Genomic DNA, 19,699 nt, shown 5'->3' with positions numbered 1-19,699 from the left:
ACTGCCCAAGCCCGGCCCGAGCTGACAGCTGGTTCTGCTTCAAAGGCCCGGGATGGAGCGTCCCGAGACAAGTACCGTTACCTGAAGGGCAGAGCAGCCGCTAGGGCAGCCCGGGGCGGCGGGAGAAGCCGGCCCCGCGGGCGGGGGGGACGGACGGACGGAGGGAGGGAGGGACTGGGGGACGGACGGACGGACGGACGGACGGACGGACAGCCGCCCGCCTCAGTCACCCTCACAGCACGCCGCGCGCCGTTCCCGCCTTCAACCCCCGCCCCGCCCGGACCCCCCCCGGGGGACGCGCTGACGTCACTTCCTGCGTGCCCGCCAGTCCCAAGATGGCTGCGGGCAGCCGGTGGCTCCGGAGCTGCTGCTCCCTCCTCAGGTACCGCGGCGGCCCCGCCGCTCCGGGTCCCGAGGGCGCGGCGGGGCGGGGGCGTTTTCACTGGAGCCGCGCCCGGCCGCGGTATCGCCCAGGCGGCTGTTTACCGGGCCGGGGCGGGGCGGGCGCGACGGACAGGGCTGGAGTCAGCCTCCCGGCTCGGTTCCCTGCCGCTGACCGCCCGTTGTGACTCCGTACCCGCTTTGTTTGCCCGATACGCTCAAGCCAGCTGCGGCTGGAGCGGCGGCCTGTGCCACAGAAGCGGCCGTAACGCACCTCCTGTCTCCAGATGCCACAGCACAGCGGGATTAGCACAAGCAGTAGGAGCTGTGGTACCCGTACAGCGCTTGCCACTGGTGGTCTGTAGTTTAAGAGCACACAGCATAAAGGAAGGAAAACTGACCAGTGATTTTCAGAAAATTGCTGTACAACAAAAAATTTCTCATGACAGAGGGCTGCAGTTCTTCTGCTTGAGTATTTCAGTGATAGGCCCTGACCCCGCGGACCCTTACACAACACTGGATGTAAATAAAACTGACTACAGGAGGCCCCAAGTGTCACTGGATTGCGGCAAACTATGACCAGTCATACTGCTCACCTCATGTACCATATACCACCTTTAAGCATGCTTTTTAGTTTGTTTTTCAGTATTATTTAATATTAGCAGTTTGTTGGTACCAGATAAGATATATTTCCTCTCCCAAAGGATTAATAATGCACTAGTTACTGGGCTTGTCTTCTTTTCTTGCACTTATAATTAAGTAATATAACAGAATTTAAAACAAACTTACTCATTCACTATTACGCAGCTGCATTACAGAAGCTTGGTAGAGACCAGGTCCCCTAGAACAGCTTCTAGGTGTTCTTTTCCTCTTTGATACCTATTTCCCACCACACACTGGTTATTTCTTGCGCTTAACTTTGTTCCTTGCATTTCCAGACAAAGCTTCCCTGTTCTGGCCAATATTAGGAGACGCTGCCTCTCAGGCACGAATGGACGATGGCACCAAATGGTGGGCGTGGGGCTGGGAGCGGCCCTGTGTGCGGTCCCAGTCGTGGAGGTAACGTATCAGGAGCGAGATACATACAGCGCCTGCTCGTTAGAAACAGCTTAATATTCAAAAACACTTGCTTGGCATTTTACAAACTAGTACTTACCCTCGGAATTGTATTCCTTCTTGGGGAGCACAGGTGCTTACGCCACGTAGTTGTTAAGGAAGAGAAATGAGAAAGACAATGTCTACTTTCAGTAACACCTTGCAAAAGCAGTTGCCTTGTTTTACAATGGCAAAAGAGCAGTGAGAATTAGGCTGTCCAACCTTGTAACTAACCGCCGTGCTTTCTCTTACCGTTATTTGTTACTAGTAACATCCATATGAAAGTCAGGGTAAAGATCACGCAGATGTCTTTATCTTTCAGAAACAGAACTCCATTTCTCTCAGTAACGATGCCTTGATTAAAAGAGCAGTTTCCTTGGTTACAGACAGTACTTCTACACTCCTCTCTCAAACAACATACGCGTTGATTGAAGCATTGACAGAGTATACAAAGGTAAGCTGAGAGATTACACACTCTGCTAGCAAGTCAGTACTGGAAACGCTAAATTATTTGGCACTAACTACATCTGTTAGACCATACTTAAAATGGACTTTGCTTTTTTATGAATTTTAATAAAAGAGGTGTAGGGGATTGAAGGTGGCAGCTCCCTGGGAAACCGTGGGGTAGGGCTGACTGTTCTACTACAGCAAATGCAGAAGTTATTTTTAGCTTTGTTAGATTGTTGCTTTGAGCTTGAACTTAAGCCGAAATGACCCGTGTCTCAGCACTGGGGCTAAAGAAACTCGTACCAGTTATTGGATACCTGTGTACTGACTAAGTAGGATACGCCACCCTGTATTCTTAGGTATTTTATTTACCTTCTGTGCCCATTTCTAAGGCCATGAACTTGAGTTTCATCAGAAGAATGCAGTGAGCCATATTTAGGTCTGAAACAGCAAGATAGAGTTTTAATTTTGTAAATAAGTGCCGATTTGAGTAAAGTATTTGCATTCCTGTTTACTTCCTTATTAGTACGGCAAGTACATAAAGAGATGCTAACCACAGCGCTACTGTAGGCAGACAGCAAATGCTGTCAGTGCCTCCAAAATTGCAGTGAACTTGAGAACAAAGCACCTTTGGAACCATTCAGCAATTTTGCTAATTAACACCAGTTAACACTGAGACAACATCAGAGATGTACAGATTGTCACGTAATTGTGTGAAATGATTCCTTTGCAGGCAGTTTATACACTGGTGTCTCTCTACAAGCAATACACAAATCTTCTTGGGAAAATGAATTCAGAAGAGGTGGATGCAGTCTGGCAGGTGGTAATAGGAGCCAGAGTTGATGTAAGCAATCGTTTCCCTTCAGTCAGCAATCTGCTTCTTAAAACTCTGCTCGGGAAGTTCTCGTCTCGCTTGCTCACCTTTTCACAAAGGCACTGTTTGGAAGAGCATCCAGATACTGTTACATCTCGTTAAGTAATACTTTGTTTTACTCCTAGATGACAACAAAACAGCAGGAATACCTAAGGCTGGAATCCAGCTGGATGACAGCGTTACGTCTTTCAGAGATGGCAGCAGAAGCTGCGTATCAGTCAGGTAAGCACAAACAGAAATACTGAGAGCTTCTTTCCCTTAGCATTTAGGCAGTATTTATTGAACAAGAACAGAGTTGAGAGAGACGCAGAACGTACCTTCAGTGAACATACTAACTTACAACTAGTGCCCGGTTTTTAGAGATGCTGAGAACTTACATTCTTTTATTGGCTACAGGTCTAGTAGAAGCGTTCTGAGAACTAGGCCTGGAAACTTCACATGCAGTTTAGAATCAAGACCAACCACGTCACAAAATGTTTGAGGGAAGTGTTTACTCATTTTTAAATGCAGTGTCAAACACAGTTCTGGGAGCCACAGAAATAAGGCTACCTAGGGGGTCCAGCAGGTCTTTTGAGCTGGATTTACTTATATTAAAGAGTGAGAATATTTGCCTTTCACTCAGGAAAAATATTAATTTTGGTCTTTTCTCCCTGTATACACACTGTCACAAAAAGTGTAGAGACTTGATAGCTCTGAGATTGAGTTATGGGCTGACTTATGGTACATCAGCAGTTACTGGAGTGGAGAAGGGGAGGAAAGCAATGAATACACAGGGACACCCTAACTCTGTAAGTGCCTGAAAAAGACACAGAATCTGTAGGAGCCTGAGAGCAGAAGGGATTCAGGGTTCAGTAGTGCCGCAGACATTCCTGCTGCTGGGAGGTGCCAGGACAGGACAAGGACTGGAAGTTCCTGGCACACGATGACTGGGCTGGGTTTAGTTTCCAAACCCAGTAGCACAAGCTGATCGCTCTGATCAGACGCTGGCTGTAACCCACTTGGGTGGGAAGAATTCAAGGGGGCAAAAAAATCTTAAAGTAGGCATATTGTTGTTTAAGATAAATGAACAGTAAATGCATTTAGCATTAATATAGCCGAAGAGCCATCAAAACAATTAGCAAAGCAGATGATACAGACAGTCGCTTCCTTAATTGAAGGTTTGCCGAGTGCTCCCCTAACCTGATGTATTTAAATTATTACTTTTCAGGTGCAGACCAAGCCTCAGTGACAGCCCGCAGCCACATTCAGCTAGTGAAATCCCAGGTGCAAGAAGTGCGACAGCTGTCCCAGAAAGCAGAGACCAAGTTAGCTGAAGCTCAAACAGAAGAGCTCATAAAAGCTCAAGGAGAGGAATCTTCACTGCCACAGGGTATTTTAGGAAGTACAGATGCAGGTGAGGACCCTTACCTTCGGGAGGACTGAAAAGAGCTCAAGTGTCACCACAGGATACGTGAGAATCAATCGCAAAGTGAAGGGTCCCCAACTTTTAAGTGTGGGATAGTGGGAAACTGCTGAAATAAGCCTATGATTCCGGTTTTTTTTCCCCCAAACAGGATTGGAATTGACTTGATTTGTAAAGCAACTATCTGAAAGGCCTTGATCTTGTTTGTAACTTACCATGTTTGTAATACTTAGGGATTCAATTATTTAAATGTTTAACTATGCAAATGTGAAAATTGCTATCAAGGATAGCTTATTGTTAATTGTCTCTCTGCTGGGAGGGTCCTACTGCTCGTTTGATGTGTTTGTGAGAGCTCTCTTCACTTACAGGATAACTAGGTATCAGCCAAAGAAGTGTATTTAAAAGTAATTATTTTTAACCTGTGAAGTAAATCATGTCTGTTAGGAGAACCTTTATTAAACTGTGCAAAAGCGTCTCGTTGTGAGTGTGCCCATTCGGATAAGAGATTAAGCGCTGTTTTCTCTTTGAACTTAAAAGTTTGTAACAGAGCTGAGTGACAGCTGCATCAAATTACACTTAATTGCAATCAGGGGAAACATTTGCTGTAGAGCTGAAAACTTTCTATGGAGTTACCCAGGCTCTTGGTGAAGTTTTGCAGTTCAGTACAGCAACCTCTTTCACCCGAGAGCCACCGCCTGTAGCACATCTGCCTTCCCCAGGAAGCAAAGGGAGAGTTGATTTTCAAGACACTGTGGTTATAAACAAAGTTGTTGTGGCAACTGCTGTGTACTTCTTTACAGAGCAGTGAGCAAAAGCGAGTTTGACGTATTTGAATGCTTTCCAGCACAAGTTTCACGAAAATAATCTTAACTCTCTCTTTCTGCAAGCTTAATGTTTTACTGCAGGCTTCAAAAACACAGGTATCTTTCACTGCGTTCATTTTCTAACTTGCCAGCTTAACGTGAAATTTGCAATATTAACTGTATAGACAATGTAAACTTAAGCGAGATTCCTTTGTAGAGCAGCATCCACTAGAACTTTGTCACTGCTGATTTAAGTCAGTTAATCCCCATTCATGAGGTTCTGTAAGAAAACACACATTAATAATAGGTTTTTCACCACAAATTAGCATCCAATGCACTACATCTGTGTCGAGGTTGCTGCTACTAAGTTGAGTTGTGCTTGACTAGGAATTTTTTCAGCTGTAGCATAAGCCTTTCTGTGTCTCGTTTTGCCTGCCCTTTGAGCAAACGCAATCTCGGCTGCACAGCTCTGTACATTTATAGATGAAACAGTAAAGAACTGAACAAACCACCTTTCCTTGCTCCTGCTCCTCGCTGGCTGCTGCTGTATCCAAGGAGGATAGCACAGCCCGGAATTAAAGCTCACAGGAAGATGCCCGTGTCTGCTGTGCCAGTAGCCAGCAGGGCCCAAGCACAGCCTTGGGCCGGAGCATTATTAAAAACCTCACTATCACGAGAGGATTCTTTGCAGCAGTGGCACAACCACGCCCTCAAGAGCCAAATGCAACTTCAGGTCAGCCTCTAACCACAACTGCTCTGGTTCGTTACAAGCTGCAGTTTAAGAACTTCTGCCAAGCCAGTGACCCAAAAGCACGTACGGGCTGTGTTCCTTTCAGGATGCCACAATAACTCTACTCGGATGCTTGCGTGGCAGAGATATGTATGAGCACTGCTACAGGAGTCTGCAAAGCAGTTCCTTCTTCCCCTTTCAGAGCCTGCTCCCAGCCCGCTTGTTGCCCCACTTCTTGTTTCACTGTGCACCCCGCTCTTACTTGCCAAGACACAGGCTCACACACATCTAACCTTGAGACGTGACAGGAACCAACTATGTTCAGTCGAGTCAAAATGGGAGCGAGGAGCATGAGTGGCTCTATATTGCCTCCAAAACGGGGTGGGAAAGAGCCCCTTTATTATTTTATTATATATAACCTTTATTAGGAAGCGATGGCTGCCTATCAGGGCTTAGCCCGTACACCTGAGCCCACAACAGACATGACATCATGCTCTACATTATGTTACTGAGTTTGCATTTGGAATCATCTAGTGGATCAGAAAAATGCTGCCACAGCAGTTCACAGGGTACCATGGTACCCGCTCTGTCCGCTCTCTTCTCTAGAACAAGCAGCAGTGCCCAGAGAACAGTGCCTAGAAACTAGGTTTTGCGGCTGACACTCAGCCTTGTTTACAAAGCCAACGTATCTGAAACTACGTGTAGGCAATGTCTCAGGCAGAGCTAATACAGCTAATTAATCCCTTTCAGGGCTGCAGCGAGAAGACGCAGCTGGTACAAGCCCACACTGAGGATGGACACACACACACACACACAAGCTCACCCCTTGGAAGAGCAATTTTTTCAGACAAACACCTACTCGCATCTGGCACAGAAACAGCTCGCGTGAAAGTGGCAACTCCTGCCGTAAGAGTCTGGGTCACGCTGTAGGGGCTAAGCTAGAACTACACCCGGTGCTTTAGAAAGCCACGGCAGCAAGGGCCCACGCAAGGCCCAGCGGTACCGCCAGGCGCCCCTCAGCCGGAGGCGGCACAGCACCGCACCGCCCCGCTGGCAGGCAGGGCAGCCAGCCTCCCCAGGGAGCTCGCTGCACCGCGGGTCTCGGGACGCCCTCGGTCTCTCTGCCTAAGGAGTACAAGCGAGGACCTCCTGAAAGCACTTCCCGGGCACCTCGGAAAGCTCTGGCTCGCATCTGGTGGGCGGTGAACGCTGGGCAGCTGGCACTAGACAGCAACGACAACAGCACAACACAAATTGCTCCGATTTCTGTAATCACACACTTCCTCTCCACCCGATACTTTTTTCTAAAGCTTCCAGGCTGCTTCCTGCTCACGCACAGCACAGCAGCGGCTGATCTGGCAGCAAGGCACCCTGAAGCTGATAAGCTTTGTAAAAGTATCACCAAATCTTAGTTTCACATTTGAGCTTTCCTCAAATTAGCGACTCCAGCGCACTCATAGGTTAATCACTTCTGTATCAATACATCTTGTCCGCACATGGGCAGAGAATGGCAGCCGCTCACAGCAAAGGAAGCAGCAAGTTTCCATTGCCACATAACCTTATCCTCTTTAACATCGACGACTCCTTAGTGCAAATGCCCAGCACCAGATCTCAGCCTTCTCTGGCTTTTTGTTCTCTTAGCTTTCAGGAGACCTAAGAATACTCCTGTGAAAACACTCTTCAAAACTGTATTTTATTTATACCCAACATTACAACAACAACAACAAAAATCCAAACACCACCCACACAACATGAAAAGCTACAGCCACTGCAACTACCACCATGATTATTCAAGACATATTCCTCCTCTCAAACCCAATCAGAAAGTGTTTGTGCAAAAGCTTCCAGTGCAAATAAACCTGTAATACATTTCTGTAAAATCCAAAGGGCTCGAGTCAGAGCCCAGTCCCTTGGATCATCATGCCGTGTTAAGGAATACATTTTTGACACTTTTTTTTTCCCACTCCACTCCCTTTCTCCTGCTGTCCAGTAGGACCTGAAGGATTGCTGACCTAGGACAGCAGAGTTGCGCTGCAGTGGACCCAGCAGCACACACTGGCCTTTCTTCCACCCCTTCAAGTAATTTCAAGTGCTGTGTCACTCATTAGTCATCATTTGCTGTCCTACATGAGACTGAATTTGGCTGGTGGTCAGACACCAGCCTCGGCATCGCGGGGCCGCCGTAGCAGGTGGCACCTCGCTCACATCCCTGTGGCAGTTGTGACTTCCCCTGGCTCCAGTCTGGCTGGGAGGAATCGAGCTGAGTCCCCGGTGCCGTGTCCCAGGAGCTCCCGGCCCCATCCCCACCCCGTGACAATCCAACCGCTTCAGTAACCCACCGATAGAAAAAGACTTGCTGCAAAACAAAACCCTATGGCTCAAGTACAGTCTGTTAGTAGATGACACGTTTCTACCACAACCTGGTTTTTAGTTTAAGTACCCTGTATCTGTTACCAGTCACAATCCCGCCGTGCTCATCAGTAGCTTCTTTTCCAACCCCTTCCGTAGCTGTGCGTCACTGACACCGCACACCTAATGCTGTCATCCTTTACCAGCGTCCACATGATCCACATCTCGGTTGGGTTTAGTTTGTGCACAATCATCAGCTCTTTGTACAAGCACGGATCAAAAGGATCAAAAGGTCTCTGGATCCCGAAAGTCTTAAAGCCAGCGTGGTTCTTTGGGGTCACTGCCATCTTTGCCAGACACATTCCCACAAAGACATCATCTATTGGGAAGAGCTCCGTGTCCTCTGCGGTGCTCTGGAGGCGGCGGACTGTCTCTCTAGACATCACATAGCCCCCTCCACCCGCATAGAGAGGATAGAAGGAGGCTCTGTACATGGACTCTGGAATAAAGTATTTGACCTTGGTGTTCCTGATGGGCCGGGCGTTGGCGATCACATCCCCAACAAAGAGATCCTGTTCAGGGTCCAGTTCTTGGAGGAACTCAACAATGTTGTAAGTGTTGACAAAGACATCATCATCGCCCTTCAGCACGAACCTGGCGTGCAGGCAGTCCTCCATGAACCAGCGGAGGAAATGCAGCTCCTTGAGGGTCAAGTTGAAGAAGTTGTCAACAAAATCCCACTGCAAGATGTCATCAAACTCCTGGCTCTCGTAAGCCAAGAGCTGGTGCAGGGACTGTACCTGGATTTTGGCCTCCGAGCGCCCTAGAAGGAATACCAGCCTGATGCGCTTGCCACCGATGGAGACCTCCTTCCCCCACGTGTTCCTGATTGCCACCCGCCGGTCTATGTTGATGGGGGAAGACTTGATCACCAGCAAGAGGAACGTCTCTTTGCTACACCTGGAAGGCTTCAGCAGGACCGAGAAGTTCCGGCAGTGCTTGTATGTTAAGAAGACACGGTGAAGCTCCGGGAGGGTGAGAGAAGAATTAGCAAGGGTCAAGTTCGGCAAACACTTGCTGCGTTCAGCATTGTCCAGAACCAAAGGCTTCGGTTTGTGATTTACCACATCCACTTTCTGGGCTGCTGACGACGCTGCCAACTTTGCCTCTCTCTTCATGTAAAAAACCCACGCCAGCAGCGTGATGGAAAAGGCGTAAAGCGCGAGGTTTTTAATCCTGGGATACATGGCAGCCTCCGGTGCGGAACCCAGGCCCTGTGGGGTCAGAGACAGGCAAGCCCACAGTCACGCAGGGACGATCGGACCCGCACGCTTCCCGCCGCCGCTCGCAGCGCTCCCACGCCCGCAGTCACGCAGGGACGGAGCGCACGCACCCGCGGAGCCGCCGGGACGCCCTCGGCCCTTCCCCTCGCCGTTGTTTCTTGGGTCCCACCACGGCCAGGTGCTGCCGGCGGGGACGGGAGCGGCGGCCGCTCGCCCCCGGGGAGGGCTCGGCAGCCCGCGGCGAGCCGCGCCGCCCCCGGCCCCGGCGAGGGGAGAGCCCGCCCGGCCCCGGGCGCGCAGTCCGGGCTCGGAGCCCGCCGCTCCCCGGTGCTCCCCGGCCCGGCCCGGTGCAACCCCCCCCCCCCCCCCCCCCGCCCCGCCCCGACCGCGCTTTGCAGAGCCGCCGCCGAGACTCACCGGGAGCGCGAGCCGCCGCCGCCGCCGCCACGCGCCGCCCGGGCAGCGCGGCCCCGCCCCGCCCCGCCCCGCCGGGGGGGGGCTTGCACCGAGCGGCGGGCGCCGCGCACCGGGGCAGCGCGTCCCGGCCGCTGCACCCCGGCCCCGGGCACCGCACGCCGGGCGCTGCAGCCTGCAGCCTGCACCCCCAACCCTGCACGCCGCAGACGAGCACCGCGGGCTGCACACCCAACCCTGCACACCGCGCGTTGCACACCCCACCTTGCACACCACACATCATTGCACACTCCCACCCTGCACGCCGCACATTGCGTACGCGACCCCGCACGCCACGCGTTGCACACCCAACCCTTCACGCCGCACATCGCACACCCCACGCTGCACGCCGCGCGTTGCACGCCCGACCCTGCACACCACACAGCAGCTCCTGCAGAAGCTCAGCAGCAGCCCCGGGCAATCACGAGCCCCGTGGCATCTCCCCGCTCTGGCGATTCAGCTGACCCAGAATCCAGGCAGCGTTCCCCGTGGGTTTTATTTCCCACTCACTCTTTTGCTAAGGACGCGTTACTGAGTCTTCCCCACTGCCATGGCCACGCTCTCCCGGCTCTGGGTACCGGCTGCCGAGGGCCACCGAAGCAGCTGCATCTGGAATTGAACCGACAGCGGCACCGGCTGGAGCCCGCGACCCTCCTCCAGTTCAGCAGAGTCTTTGTTTTTTCTTTTTCCTGTGGAAAGAAGTAGATCTGTCGCTACCTCCACAGAGTAAATCACCCTAAAAGCAGCAGCGCACAGGAGGGAAATGCCCACCGCGCTAGCACTGACTTCCGGGCCCTGAGGGAACATCTATTTGAATATGACTTTGGGTAAGAGGCCCAAAAAGCATCTTTCAGCAGGCAATCAATCTGGGTGCAATTTTGCCTTTTGTTGTTAAACTCTTCTATAATTCCTAGGGAAAAAGAAAGGTGCAGAAATAAATCATTTCGAGGATCCTGGAAAATCAAGTGTAGGGTAAAATGAGACCTACGTGAGACTACTTCCGAAGACATCCTTCAATGTCTGGGCAAATTGTTTGCTCGAGACAAAGCTTGCTGCCTTTCCTCTTTGAGCCGCCTGGAAGGGATCCCAATTCCTCTGAGAGGACTTATTATTTGTGTGCATTTGCCGACTGAGGGATGCAAATCAGCCTCAGCTCCTGGCTGTGAGAGTGCCGGTCCCTGTGCAGCCTCGCCGGACGCATGGCAGCAGCGGAGCGAGGGCTGGGAGCCGTCCCCTGCGCGTGGGAGCACGGCCACTGCCGCAGCTCCGAGGTGGTACGTGGTACCCAGGTGATGAGCAAGTGCCAAACGGCCACGCTGCGACTTGGTGACTCATGGAGCAGCCGGGTGGCAGGCACGGGGTGCAGCGGTGCTTGAGCAGCCCGCCTGCCCCCCCGGCTGGGTCTGCCACCCCCGCTGCAGTCGGGGTGTACTTGTGAGCCATGAGTCACAGCGGAGCCCACAGCCATGGGACACTGCCAGCGCTGGGTGTAGCAAGCTGTGGGGGCAGCTGATTTTTAGGCACTATCTTGTTGAAATACGCACTCAGTGGCCTTGCTGTGCAGCTGGCCAGCCTCCGCCTGCACAGGAACGGGGGGACACTAAATTAAGCACAAGTCTCTCTTATCACTCTGGGTTTCCTGCATCAGCAGTGGCTTTCTGCGCACCCAACACCATGTCTGGCCACGCAACCCCCTGCAGAAAGGGTTTGTTCTTGCTCAAGCTGAAGAGAAGACCTCCTACATGCACTGACCACAGGCACTGGGGTGGAAAGGAAGTAAAAAAACACCACTGCTCAGCTTCAGTTCTTTGACAGCAGCTCCCTGCTTGAGAAACAGTCTGAGCATATATTGCAAATACACATCTTCTTGTGGGGAACAATAATTCAAGGAGTGTTTTCTTCAAGTAGCTGGGAAGGCCATTGGGATTCCTCGAGTGCAGACACAGCCGAGGACTGCAGGGCTCTGAGATCCTCCCCAAAGACGGGGACCTTGCCGTGGGTGACAGGGCATGGAAAAGCGTCCCGGAGCTCTTGGGGATGGGGGTTAATTGATCTCTTAAATTAGCGACTAAATCTGATGCCAGAGCGGGGACATGAGGCTGCTTTGGTGGCTCCGAGCAGCGTGGCGGAGGCCTGCCCCGCTCCATGCTGTCCTTGACCCATGAGCAGCTTTTTGGCATCGCCCTGCACCCCTTCCCTCCCCCACTTCCTCCTGCTCTTGCGTTACCCCTCCGATGTGCTGGCACTGCTATTTTTGTAGTCAAAACAAGATTGCTGGAAAAATAACCTGCAAGAGGCAGGGTGAGGTTTGTCTCCAGCAGTTTAAGCAAAGCTGCTGGCTGAACAGACCGTGAGCTGTGCACTGGGGAGGCAGGGGACAATTGTCAGGGGTCAGGGTGGTCTCTTCATGGGTGACGGCAAACCAGGGGCTGTGCCCGGCCCCACCATGGGCTGGCTGGAGCACCTGGGGCTCTCCGTGCATCTCATCTCTAAACCAGAAAGAACAATAATCCCCTCTGCAAAGCGCTTTGAGATGTGAGTTGGAAATGGATGAGGACCTTATTATGCGTCCCAGACAGCGCTCCCCCCAGCTGCCCGCGCCGGCCCGCGCCACTGGCCACATTTGGCAGCCGACACAGCGGGCAGGACATCTCTCACCCAAAAATCTGCCTTGCCCTTCTCCCCTGGCACACAGAGCTGGTAGGTGTGTGTCGCTCCCAGGACAGCCGGCAGCCCACCCTCAGTGCTTGCTCAGACACTGATTCAACAAGGTGTCCGGGCGCGTGTCTAACCCTACAGCCCCCGCAGTCAATGGATGCATTCACAGCCCGAAGCTCAGGCTGTGAGTAAGCGCCCTGCTCGGCAGAGCTGGCAGGGTGGCGGGGACCTGCGGCTGCCTCCCAGCCGGGCACTGCTGCTGTTTGCTCTCGCACACGCCACCTCTGCCCCGCCAGCTCCGGTCTCCGTCACCTTTGGCAGACGCCGTGGTTTTCTGGCTGGCCTGACTTTCTCTCTCTGCTTTTGGTTTTTTGCTCTTGTCTTTGCCTTTTTTCCTGTCCTGCGGAGAGAGATGTTTCCGAAGTTAAGCTGCGTTGAAATTCACTGCCCGCATTCAGTCCTGTGACAGCCGTCGCCACCGGGATTTAAAGGGCAAAGGAAAGGGGTGAGGGGAAGCAGGAGCGCAGTGGCGGGGCTGCTCAGAGAAGAGAATCCAGGAAACAGAAAGTCTCGGTACAGCTGGTGCGTGTTGCCGTGCCGAGAGAAAGAGCGCATCAGAGGAAGCACGAGTGGTTGCTTTCACATTCTCAGATGGAAAAATAAACTCATCTATTTTCTTAATCTTGATCTATAAAAAGTAGCAGTATTCATTGCTAATACCAACATTAAATACCAATACCAGCAGTGATGGCTGGTGCCTAGGCAGGATTATTTCAGCCCCATTTTATGGAGAGGAGAACTGAGGGATGGACGGGAGGGATGCCTGGGCCAGCTGCAGGGCAGGACGTGCTGAACCCCAGCCTGCAGCACTGCCCGTCCCTGGCAGCCCTGCCTCACCGCCCTGCCCCGGGACACGCTCCTTACCTTCTCCTCCAGACTTGGTAGCTGCAGTGGCTGCTCAGTGATCAGGATCCCAAAGTCACACACAGTTGCCACCAGGTCCTCGGTGGCCAGCAGTGTCTCCAGGGCCACCCTCCCAGTGCCCAGGGTCCTCCGAATGGGAGGGTCACTGCGGAGTTCACATGGCTTCTCCTCCTTCTTCTTTTTCTGCTTGTCCCTGGGCACAGGAACCTGCAGGGCACCAGCACGGGGACAAGCCTCAGCAGAGGGCTGGCGTCCCTTTATCAGACAGCAAGCAACCCCAACCAGCCCCTTGCCCACCACTGCATCCAGACTGAGATGTGTGTAAAACCACTGCTGCCTTCCTCCCATAGCAAGGGGGGACTTCGGCAGGAGGTCTGGGATGGAGGGGAGATTCTCTGACACGCCAAACTGGCCCAGAAGAAGGACCCTCATTCCCCCATTGTTATTTTTGCAGCTCAGATGGTGTTTGGACATTGTTCTCTCCCAGCATCCTACCATGGCACTGTCCTTCTGCAGCCCCCGCCTTGCCTTCCCCTTCGTGACTGCATTTTCTTCTGGATCAGCATCAACAGGCCATGAGAGCACCTGCCGGAGAGAGGAGCTGGTGCTGCAGGGGCTGGGATGCCCAAGGACCCTGCTCCGGGGTCACGGCCACCCCGGCCTGCCTCCCAGAGGGAACACAATGCCACTGCTGGGCCGCCCAGCAGCATTTTCCCCGTTCATCCAGCTCTGCCATGCATTCACCTTCTCCTCTATGACCGAGACGATCGTTCCAGATGCCAGGTAGGACTTCAGCCCCACTAAGTCCTTGGCGGTGTGCTCCTTCTTGTAGCTGCAGTCGATGGTGTCTGCCCAGGGCTTTCCAGGGGTGACAAACACCTTTGCTGTGCAGGGACACAAAAAACCTCTGAGGAGAGACCTCTCCGTCCCGAGGACAGAAAGGACCCCCGGGACACGAGCAGTGCCAATTCATTATCCATCAGTTTCAGTAACAGCCCTGCTGCAGCCAGCGCTGTGAGGCATGTCCCGATGCCACCACATGCCAGGAAGAGCCATAAACCTGCCCTGAGCAGTGGGGCAGGGGATTTCTAATTCCTCGTTACCGGAATGGGCCTGGGGCTTCTCCATGGCTGCAGGCTCCTGCTGGCCCTTTGTTTCCCTTGAGTCCCGAGCAGAGCTGTCCACATCCAGGGTGGCCACCACGGGATGCTGATGGATTTTTGTTACCTGGAACAGAGAGGGATCTCTTGTCAGGGCACGTTTGTGTTTGCATCAGGACCAGAGGGCAGAGCTGCCTCCAAAATCCCATTCCCCAACCCACCCTCATCATGGGAAGAAGGGGCACCAGCACCAGGGAAGGGGTCTGCCGCAGTCAGGGGGAGGGGGGCTGTGAATGCACTCCCGTGTGCAGAGCAGCGCTGGGCTCCCCGAGACGGACAGGGAAAGTGGCCAGCAGGGACTTATCCTGCCAGATGCGGCCACGCGTGAATTCTGTCCCCCGTACTGCTGCTGCCCATGCCAGGTCCATTATGAACGGCCTCACTCCACAGCCTGGAGGTGAAGTCCCCCTTGCTGTGCCCTGCCACTGTCTGTTGCTTTCAGGAGCTCGGTTAAGCACAAACCTCAGTGCTGCTACCGTCCTCGATCTCCTCTCCCTCTGCAAACTCGTACGTCACACAGTAGCTGTAGGTGATCACCGGAGCCTCGGAGCCAACCTCCAGCTGCTGATGAGTGCTGGGATCAGGGACTCCTTTGATTTCCCCAATGCTCACAACCACTCGTGCTTCGCTCCTGATCAGCTCTAAAAGGAAGACAATCTTGCTACGAAGCTGCAGCGTGCTCCTTCCAGAGCGAGGAAGGTGCAGAGCAAGCAGAAGCCTCCGGGACACCGTGTGCCACCACCTGGCGTCCCTCCCTGCCACCCTCTGCTCACGCTGTGACAAGCCACTGCCACATGGGGTCACTCCAAAGCCACGCAAACATCTCCTGGGTTGGTTGCTTTGACTCCTTGGTTAACATTTTAGACTCCAAAGACCACATCCAGCACACAAATTCATTGAGTAGGGGCCATCAAGAGGGGCTTCCCACCCCCAGGCGTCCCCAGGCCTCTGCCCTCATCCCAGCTGGGGATGTGCCACGCTGCAGAGGTGGCACCGCTTCGTGCTGGCAGTGCAGCATGCCCGTGAGCATCCTCCCAGTGAAGATGTTCCTCTTTCAGCAGCCTGAGAGGGAAACGGACCGTCTAAAACCAGACGGTGCCTAGAAAGCAAAGGTGGGGGCAGGCCATGACAGCGAGGCAGTGCTACGATTAGGTTGTTCCTGCAATCTTTGGACCTGATTAAGGCTAAAATTACCTTGATTGCAATTACACTGCTGCAGGGTCCTCTGCCTGTCTCCCCACTTTTCCTGGTGGGGTAAAAAGGCACAGAGAAAGATCTCTATTTGAGGAGAGGCAAGAATGAAGTCAATACTGGATCCAGAGTTTGCCCTGAGGACTCCTAGCTCAACCACGATGAAACCACCTCCCGAATCATGGGATCAGCGCGGACAGGTTCAAAGGTGAAGGCTCACCTGGCTGTCTCGCTAAACCGTGGAACTGGTGCCTCTCGTCAGGCCCTATGTGGATGTCGTCGAGGATGGAGAGCTTGGGCAGGCTGTCCACGAGGAGACCTCTGTAAGTGGGAATGAGAGCCAGCGGGTTCCCTTGGAGCACCAGGACACGGAGCTTCTGCAGACTGGACAGTTGGGAGACCAGCCCCAGCAGATCCGTGAAGTTGTTGAAGCTCAGGTCAAGAGAGACAAGATTTGGCCTAAGGAGAGAACCCATAGAAGAAGGTTAGGCAAACAGCATCTATCTGAGGGTAGAGAGCTACTGCCCTGGGTCAAAAAAATAAACAAAAATTGTGTTTCCCCAGCACAAAACTGGGTCAAACTGGGGAATCCAATGGTACAATCTCAAGAGGCCAATTCCAAATTCCTGAGCCGTATTGCCAGTGTGCCCCACACCTCAACACCATGTTCCTTTAGCACCCAGTAACCACCGCAGTGCATCATTCGGTGACACAGCCTAAGCTTTAGATCCTTCCCAGGGCAGACTCCCAGGACGGGCTTTGGGAAGGGCATGGAGAAAGGGATCTGCCCAGGGACACGGGAACTGCGGCGGGCAGGGTGTCAAGGCAGTTCCCCAGGTGATCTCCCCATTCCGCACCTTAGCCACAGACCAAGACACCCTCTAAGCACGAGACAGAAGACAGCGAACAGACACAGAGCGCTCTGCACGGGTGTTGGACAGAGAGCAAAGAAACAACTCTGCTGAAGGGCTGTAATTTCTTAACATGGGCCACCTTGATGGCTTGAGGTCATCTGTTCACATCTGCCCACCCCCTTTCAGGAGCCCACGTTCAGCCTGCGGCATTACCAGAAGTCCGCAGTGAGGTACTTGTCCTGTGAAGGGCCGCACAGCCGGTTGTATCCCAGCCCCAAGTGCTGCAGCTCTGGAGGAGGCTGAGTGCACAGGTCCTGCAGATCAGCCACAGCGTTGCAGCAGAGCTCCAGGACCTGCCCAGGACAGAGAGAACAACAAACACCTTTTGCAACGAGCTGTTCCTGGCACTCCCTTGCGCTGCTCAGCTCGTGCTGTGTTCCCAGATGGGACCTCCCTCCCCGTCCTGCCGTCGCAAGGCACCGCTCGCTCACCTTCAGCGCCCGGGGCAGGTTGGCCGAGGTTATCCTGCTGATCTGGTTGGCACTGAGGATGAGCTCCTCCAGCTGCTGTAACTGCAGCAGACCCTCGTCGACCTCCTCCACCTGCAGAGTTGGGTTTGGCCAACGTGTCCCTGAGCCACCTCGTGGCCAAGGTGACGTGGCCATGTAGTGTCGATCCATGTGACATACATGTAACACAGATTAGTGAAACGTTCGGGGTGGGGGGGCCAGCAGCTCTGCCCCAGCTGCAACAGTGGCATCTGGGAAGACCCTGGAAGGGGGAAGGTGTCCTTTTCCCAGGATGTTTTCCCTCTCAGCAGGAACACGTGGTTTCCATGCCTGGAGATGGGTAGCTTTATGGGCCCCAGCAGCTACACTTACTCCTTTGCCAACGATCCGCAGGGACCTAAAGACCTGGAAGACGTTGGAGCCACAGACGAGCTGAGGCTTCAGCACGGCCATTTCCCGCAGGTGCTGGTCCTGGGGGCTGCAGTCCGGCGGCAGGGCCCAGGGGCTGTGCCGGTCGCTCAGCAGCTCCATCAGCGCCTCGGGGCTCTCCTCGCCCAGCGGCACGGCCTCCTCCTGCCCAGCTGGGCCTGCCCCCAGCCCCAGCCGGCCTCCGCGGGGGCTTGTGCGTGCATCAAAGCAAGACTTGTTCTGCAGAGAGGGAGAGAGGAGAGGCAGTGACAGCCCTGCAGACCACAGACCCCCTATGGCTGTGCCCCCCTGCCTCCCTACCCAGCTGCCAAGGCCGCAGGGGAAATCCTGCAGACCCAGGCGCCGCAGGTGCTCCCGAAAAGCAGCTGAGACGCTGCAGCGGCTGGGTCCTGCCATCCAGCCCCAGCCTGGCTGGGAATTCCCTGGCTCGGCGGCACGCGTCCCCGTCGCTAGGAGATGGTGGGGACGCAGATGCCCTGGGGACTGACGCGGATGCCCTGGGGACTGGGGACCAGGCTCTGCACTTGGGGCTGCGGAGCGAGTCTGGGACAGCACCGAGCTCCTCAGGCTGGGAATAAATCCCTGACTTTCCCAGATCTCCCCCTCGGCTCTGGGGGCTGCTCTCCACCAGGGAAAGAGCGGGCGGCCTCGTGCAGCGTTTGCAGGGTGCAGCGTCAGCCCTCTCCCCTGGCCAAGGACCTGTGGCATGGCATTTGCCATTTCACTTATCTACATCCTGAGTGTCACTCAAGTTTCAGGGAGGAAGCAGTCAGGTTCTCAGTTAGCTGTAAAAGCGTTGCTGTTCACTCGCGTGGAGGGCACTCCCACCACAGCAGCACAAGGCCATCGGAAAACAAAGTTCACAGCTAAAAATATCGGCTCCTACACTTGGAAAAAGTAGATGAGCCCCAGGAACAAAAGCCACAGCTCTGTCTCAGGTCAGATTCAGGTCTCTGCGCTCTGAGGTTTATTTGCTTTTTCCAGCGATAGGTGTTGAGGCAATGGCTACAAATTCCATTTTAGGGAGCCTACAGAGCAGCCTGTGTCAGCAAAACTTCACCAAATGAACTGCAGATGCTCTGCGGCATCTGGCGGTTACGTGGTGGAAAGCTGAACTTCCACTCGGGTTGGGTTTTACAGGACAGATGCCGATCTGCTCCCCTGTCAGCTCAGTAGCTTATCACAGCTGTGTACAGATAGGAAAGGATGTGCAGAGCATGCACAGGCTGAGAGACAGTGGCATGCCATGGAGTAGAATAACCAGGCAAACTGCTATCCTCAGCTCAGTAGAAAATCAAGTCAAATCTTCTAAAAATCTTTGAAAAAGCATTACCAGTGGTTGAATCGTGTTTCGTGGAAAAGCCAAGCTGTAAGAACGCTGCTTCTCTTATTTGTATCACGTATCACTGTTACAAAAAACCGGGCCTCCTTGCCATCGGTGCTGCACGAAGAGGCGTTCCCTGCTCCCGGAGGAAGACCGGCTGCGATTCCTGTCTGTCCTCCCTGGCTGCACCCGTCTGAGGCAGCTGGAAGGGGACTGGCAGTGCCCGATGCCCAATGGTCTCTTGTATGTGCAAGCTCACGCACCTTCCACGCATCTTGCAACGCGCTGTGGGGCACTGACCAGCTGCCCCTCTCTGCTTTTTTGGTGCTTCCAAACAAGCAGCCCTCCAGGATCACCCTTCTGCCTGAAAGGAGCCATCTGTACCCATCATTGTCTTTGTAGGGATGTTCCTAAAGAACACCCTGCACAAAGAAACATCCTTCTCTCTCTCCATTTTACCCCCAAATAATAATAAAAATGTCAAATAAAAAAAAGCGTCTGTCAGAACTATCCTTTTCTGGCTCTTCTCCAGCACTCTGCTGTACTGTGTGCTGCCTCACGCCGTAGGCCATGATAACTCGTTCTCTTTCTCTGCATTATTTAGCACCTGGGAACATGGGTCGTGCAAGAAGAAACGCATCCCTGTGGGTGGCTGCACCCCTCTGCTTGGCTGCCCGGGGCTCCCTCGCAGCACGGGGCAGAACCACGTTCAGTTTGTGAACCTCCATTATTGTGGCTTCAAGCGAACAACTGAGGCCTGAAGTTACAGGCTGGTGGGACCTGAGTGCGGCATGGTACAGGGGAAACCTCCATTCCCATTTCAATCCTTGGGA

At 53.6% G+C, this 19,699-nt stretch overlaps 3 protein-coding genes across 5 annotated transcripts; 1 reads left to right on the top strand and 2 right to left on the bottom strand.

The window, feature by feature from the left end:
• Positions 1-324: 324 nt before the first annotated feature.
• On the top strand, positions 325-4,658 carry DIABLO (diablo IAP-binding mitochondrial protein). Of its 3 annotated transcripts, none has more exons than XM_082324851.1 (6): positions 325-382; positions 1,320-1,440; positions 1,782-1,930; positions 2,657-2,767; positions 2,923-3,019; positions 4,005-4,658. In XM_082324851.1, exons 2-6 carry the CDS (start codon positions 1,380-1,382, stop codon positions 4,217-4,219), a joined length of 633 nt encoding a protein of 210 aa, XP_082180977.1. In that variant the 5' UTR covers positions 325-382; positions 1,320-1,379; the 3' UTR covers positions 4,220-4,658. The 3 variants fall into 3 exon arrangements, with proteins under 3 accessions (XP_082180977.1, XP_082180976.1, XP_082180978.1); XM_082324850.1 differs by having other exon boundaries at positions 331-382; positions 1,799-1,930; XM_082324852.1 differs by lacking the exon at positions 325-382 and adding an exon at positions 654-699.
• Positions 4,659-8,209: 3,551 nt separating this feature from the next.
• On the bottom strand, positions 8,210-9,328 carry B3GNT4 (UDP-GlcNAc:betaGal beta-1,3-N-acetylglucosaminyltransferase 4; the record flags this gene model as incomplete). The annotated part of the gene is made up of 1 exon (XM_082324785.1): positions 8,210-9,328. One exon carries the CDS (start codon positions 9,326-9,328, stop codon positions 8,210-8,212), a length of 1,119 nt encoding a protein of 372 aa, XP_082180911.1.
• LRRC43 (leucine rich repeat containing 43) lies at positions 9,270-17,938 on the bottom strand (the record flags this gene model as incomplete). The annotated part of the gene is made up of 13 exons (XM_082324784.1): positions 9,270-9,355; positions 10,328-10,506; positions 12,788-12,875; positions 13,400-13,606; positions 13,895-13,984; positions 14,144-14,283; positions 14,503-14,626; positions 15,022-15,200; positions 15,971-16,209; positions 16,818-16,957; positions 17,096-17,206; positions 17,486-17,761; positions 17,843-17,938. 12 exons carry the CDS (start codon positions 17,936-17,938, stop codon positions 10,346-10,348), a joined length of 1,851 nt encoding a protein of 616 aa, XP_082180910.1. The 3' UTR covers positions 9,270-9,355; positions 10,328-10,345.
• Positions 17,939-19,699: the final 1,761 nt, after the last annotated feature.

Source organism: Platalea leucorodia, assembly GCF_965183815.1.
Source record: "Platalea leucorodia genome assembly, chromosome: 12".
Lineage (NCBI taxonomy): Eukaryota > Metazoa > Chordata > Aves > Pelecaniformes > Threskiornithidae > Platalea > Platalea leucorodia.
The sequence above is the reverse complement of the archived record's forward strand: the minus strand, read 5'-3'. Positions and strand labels throughout refer to the sequence as shown.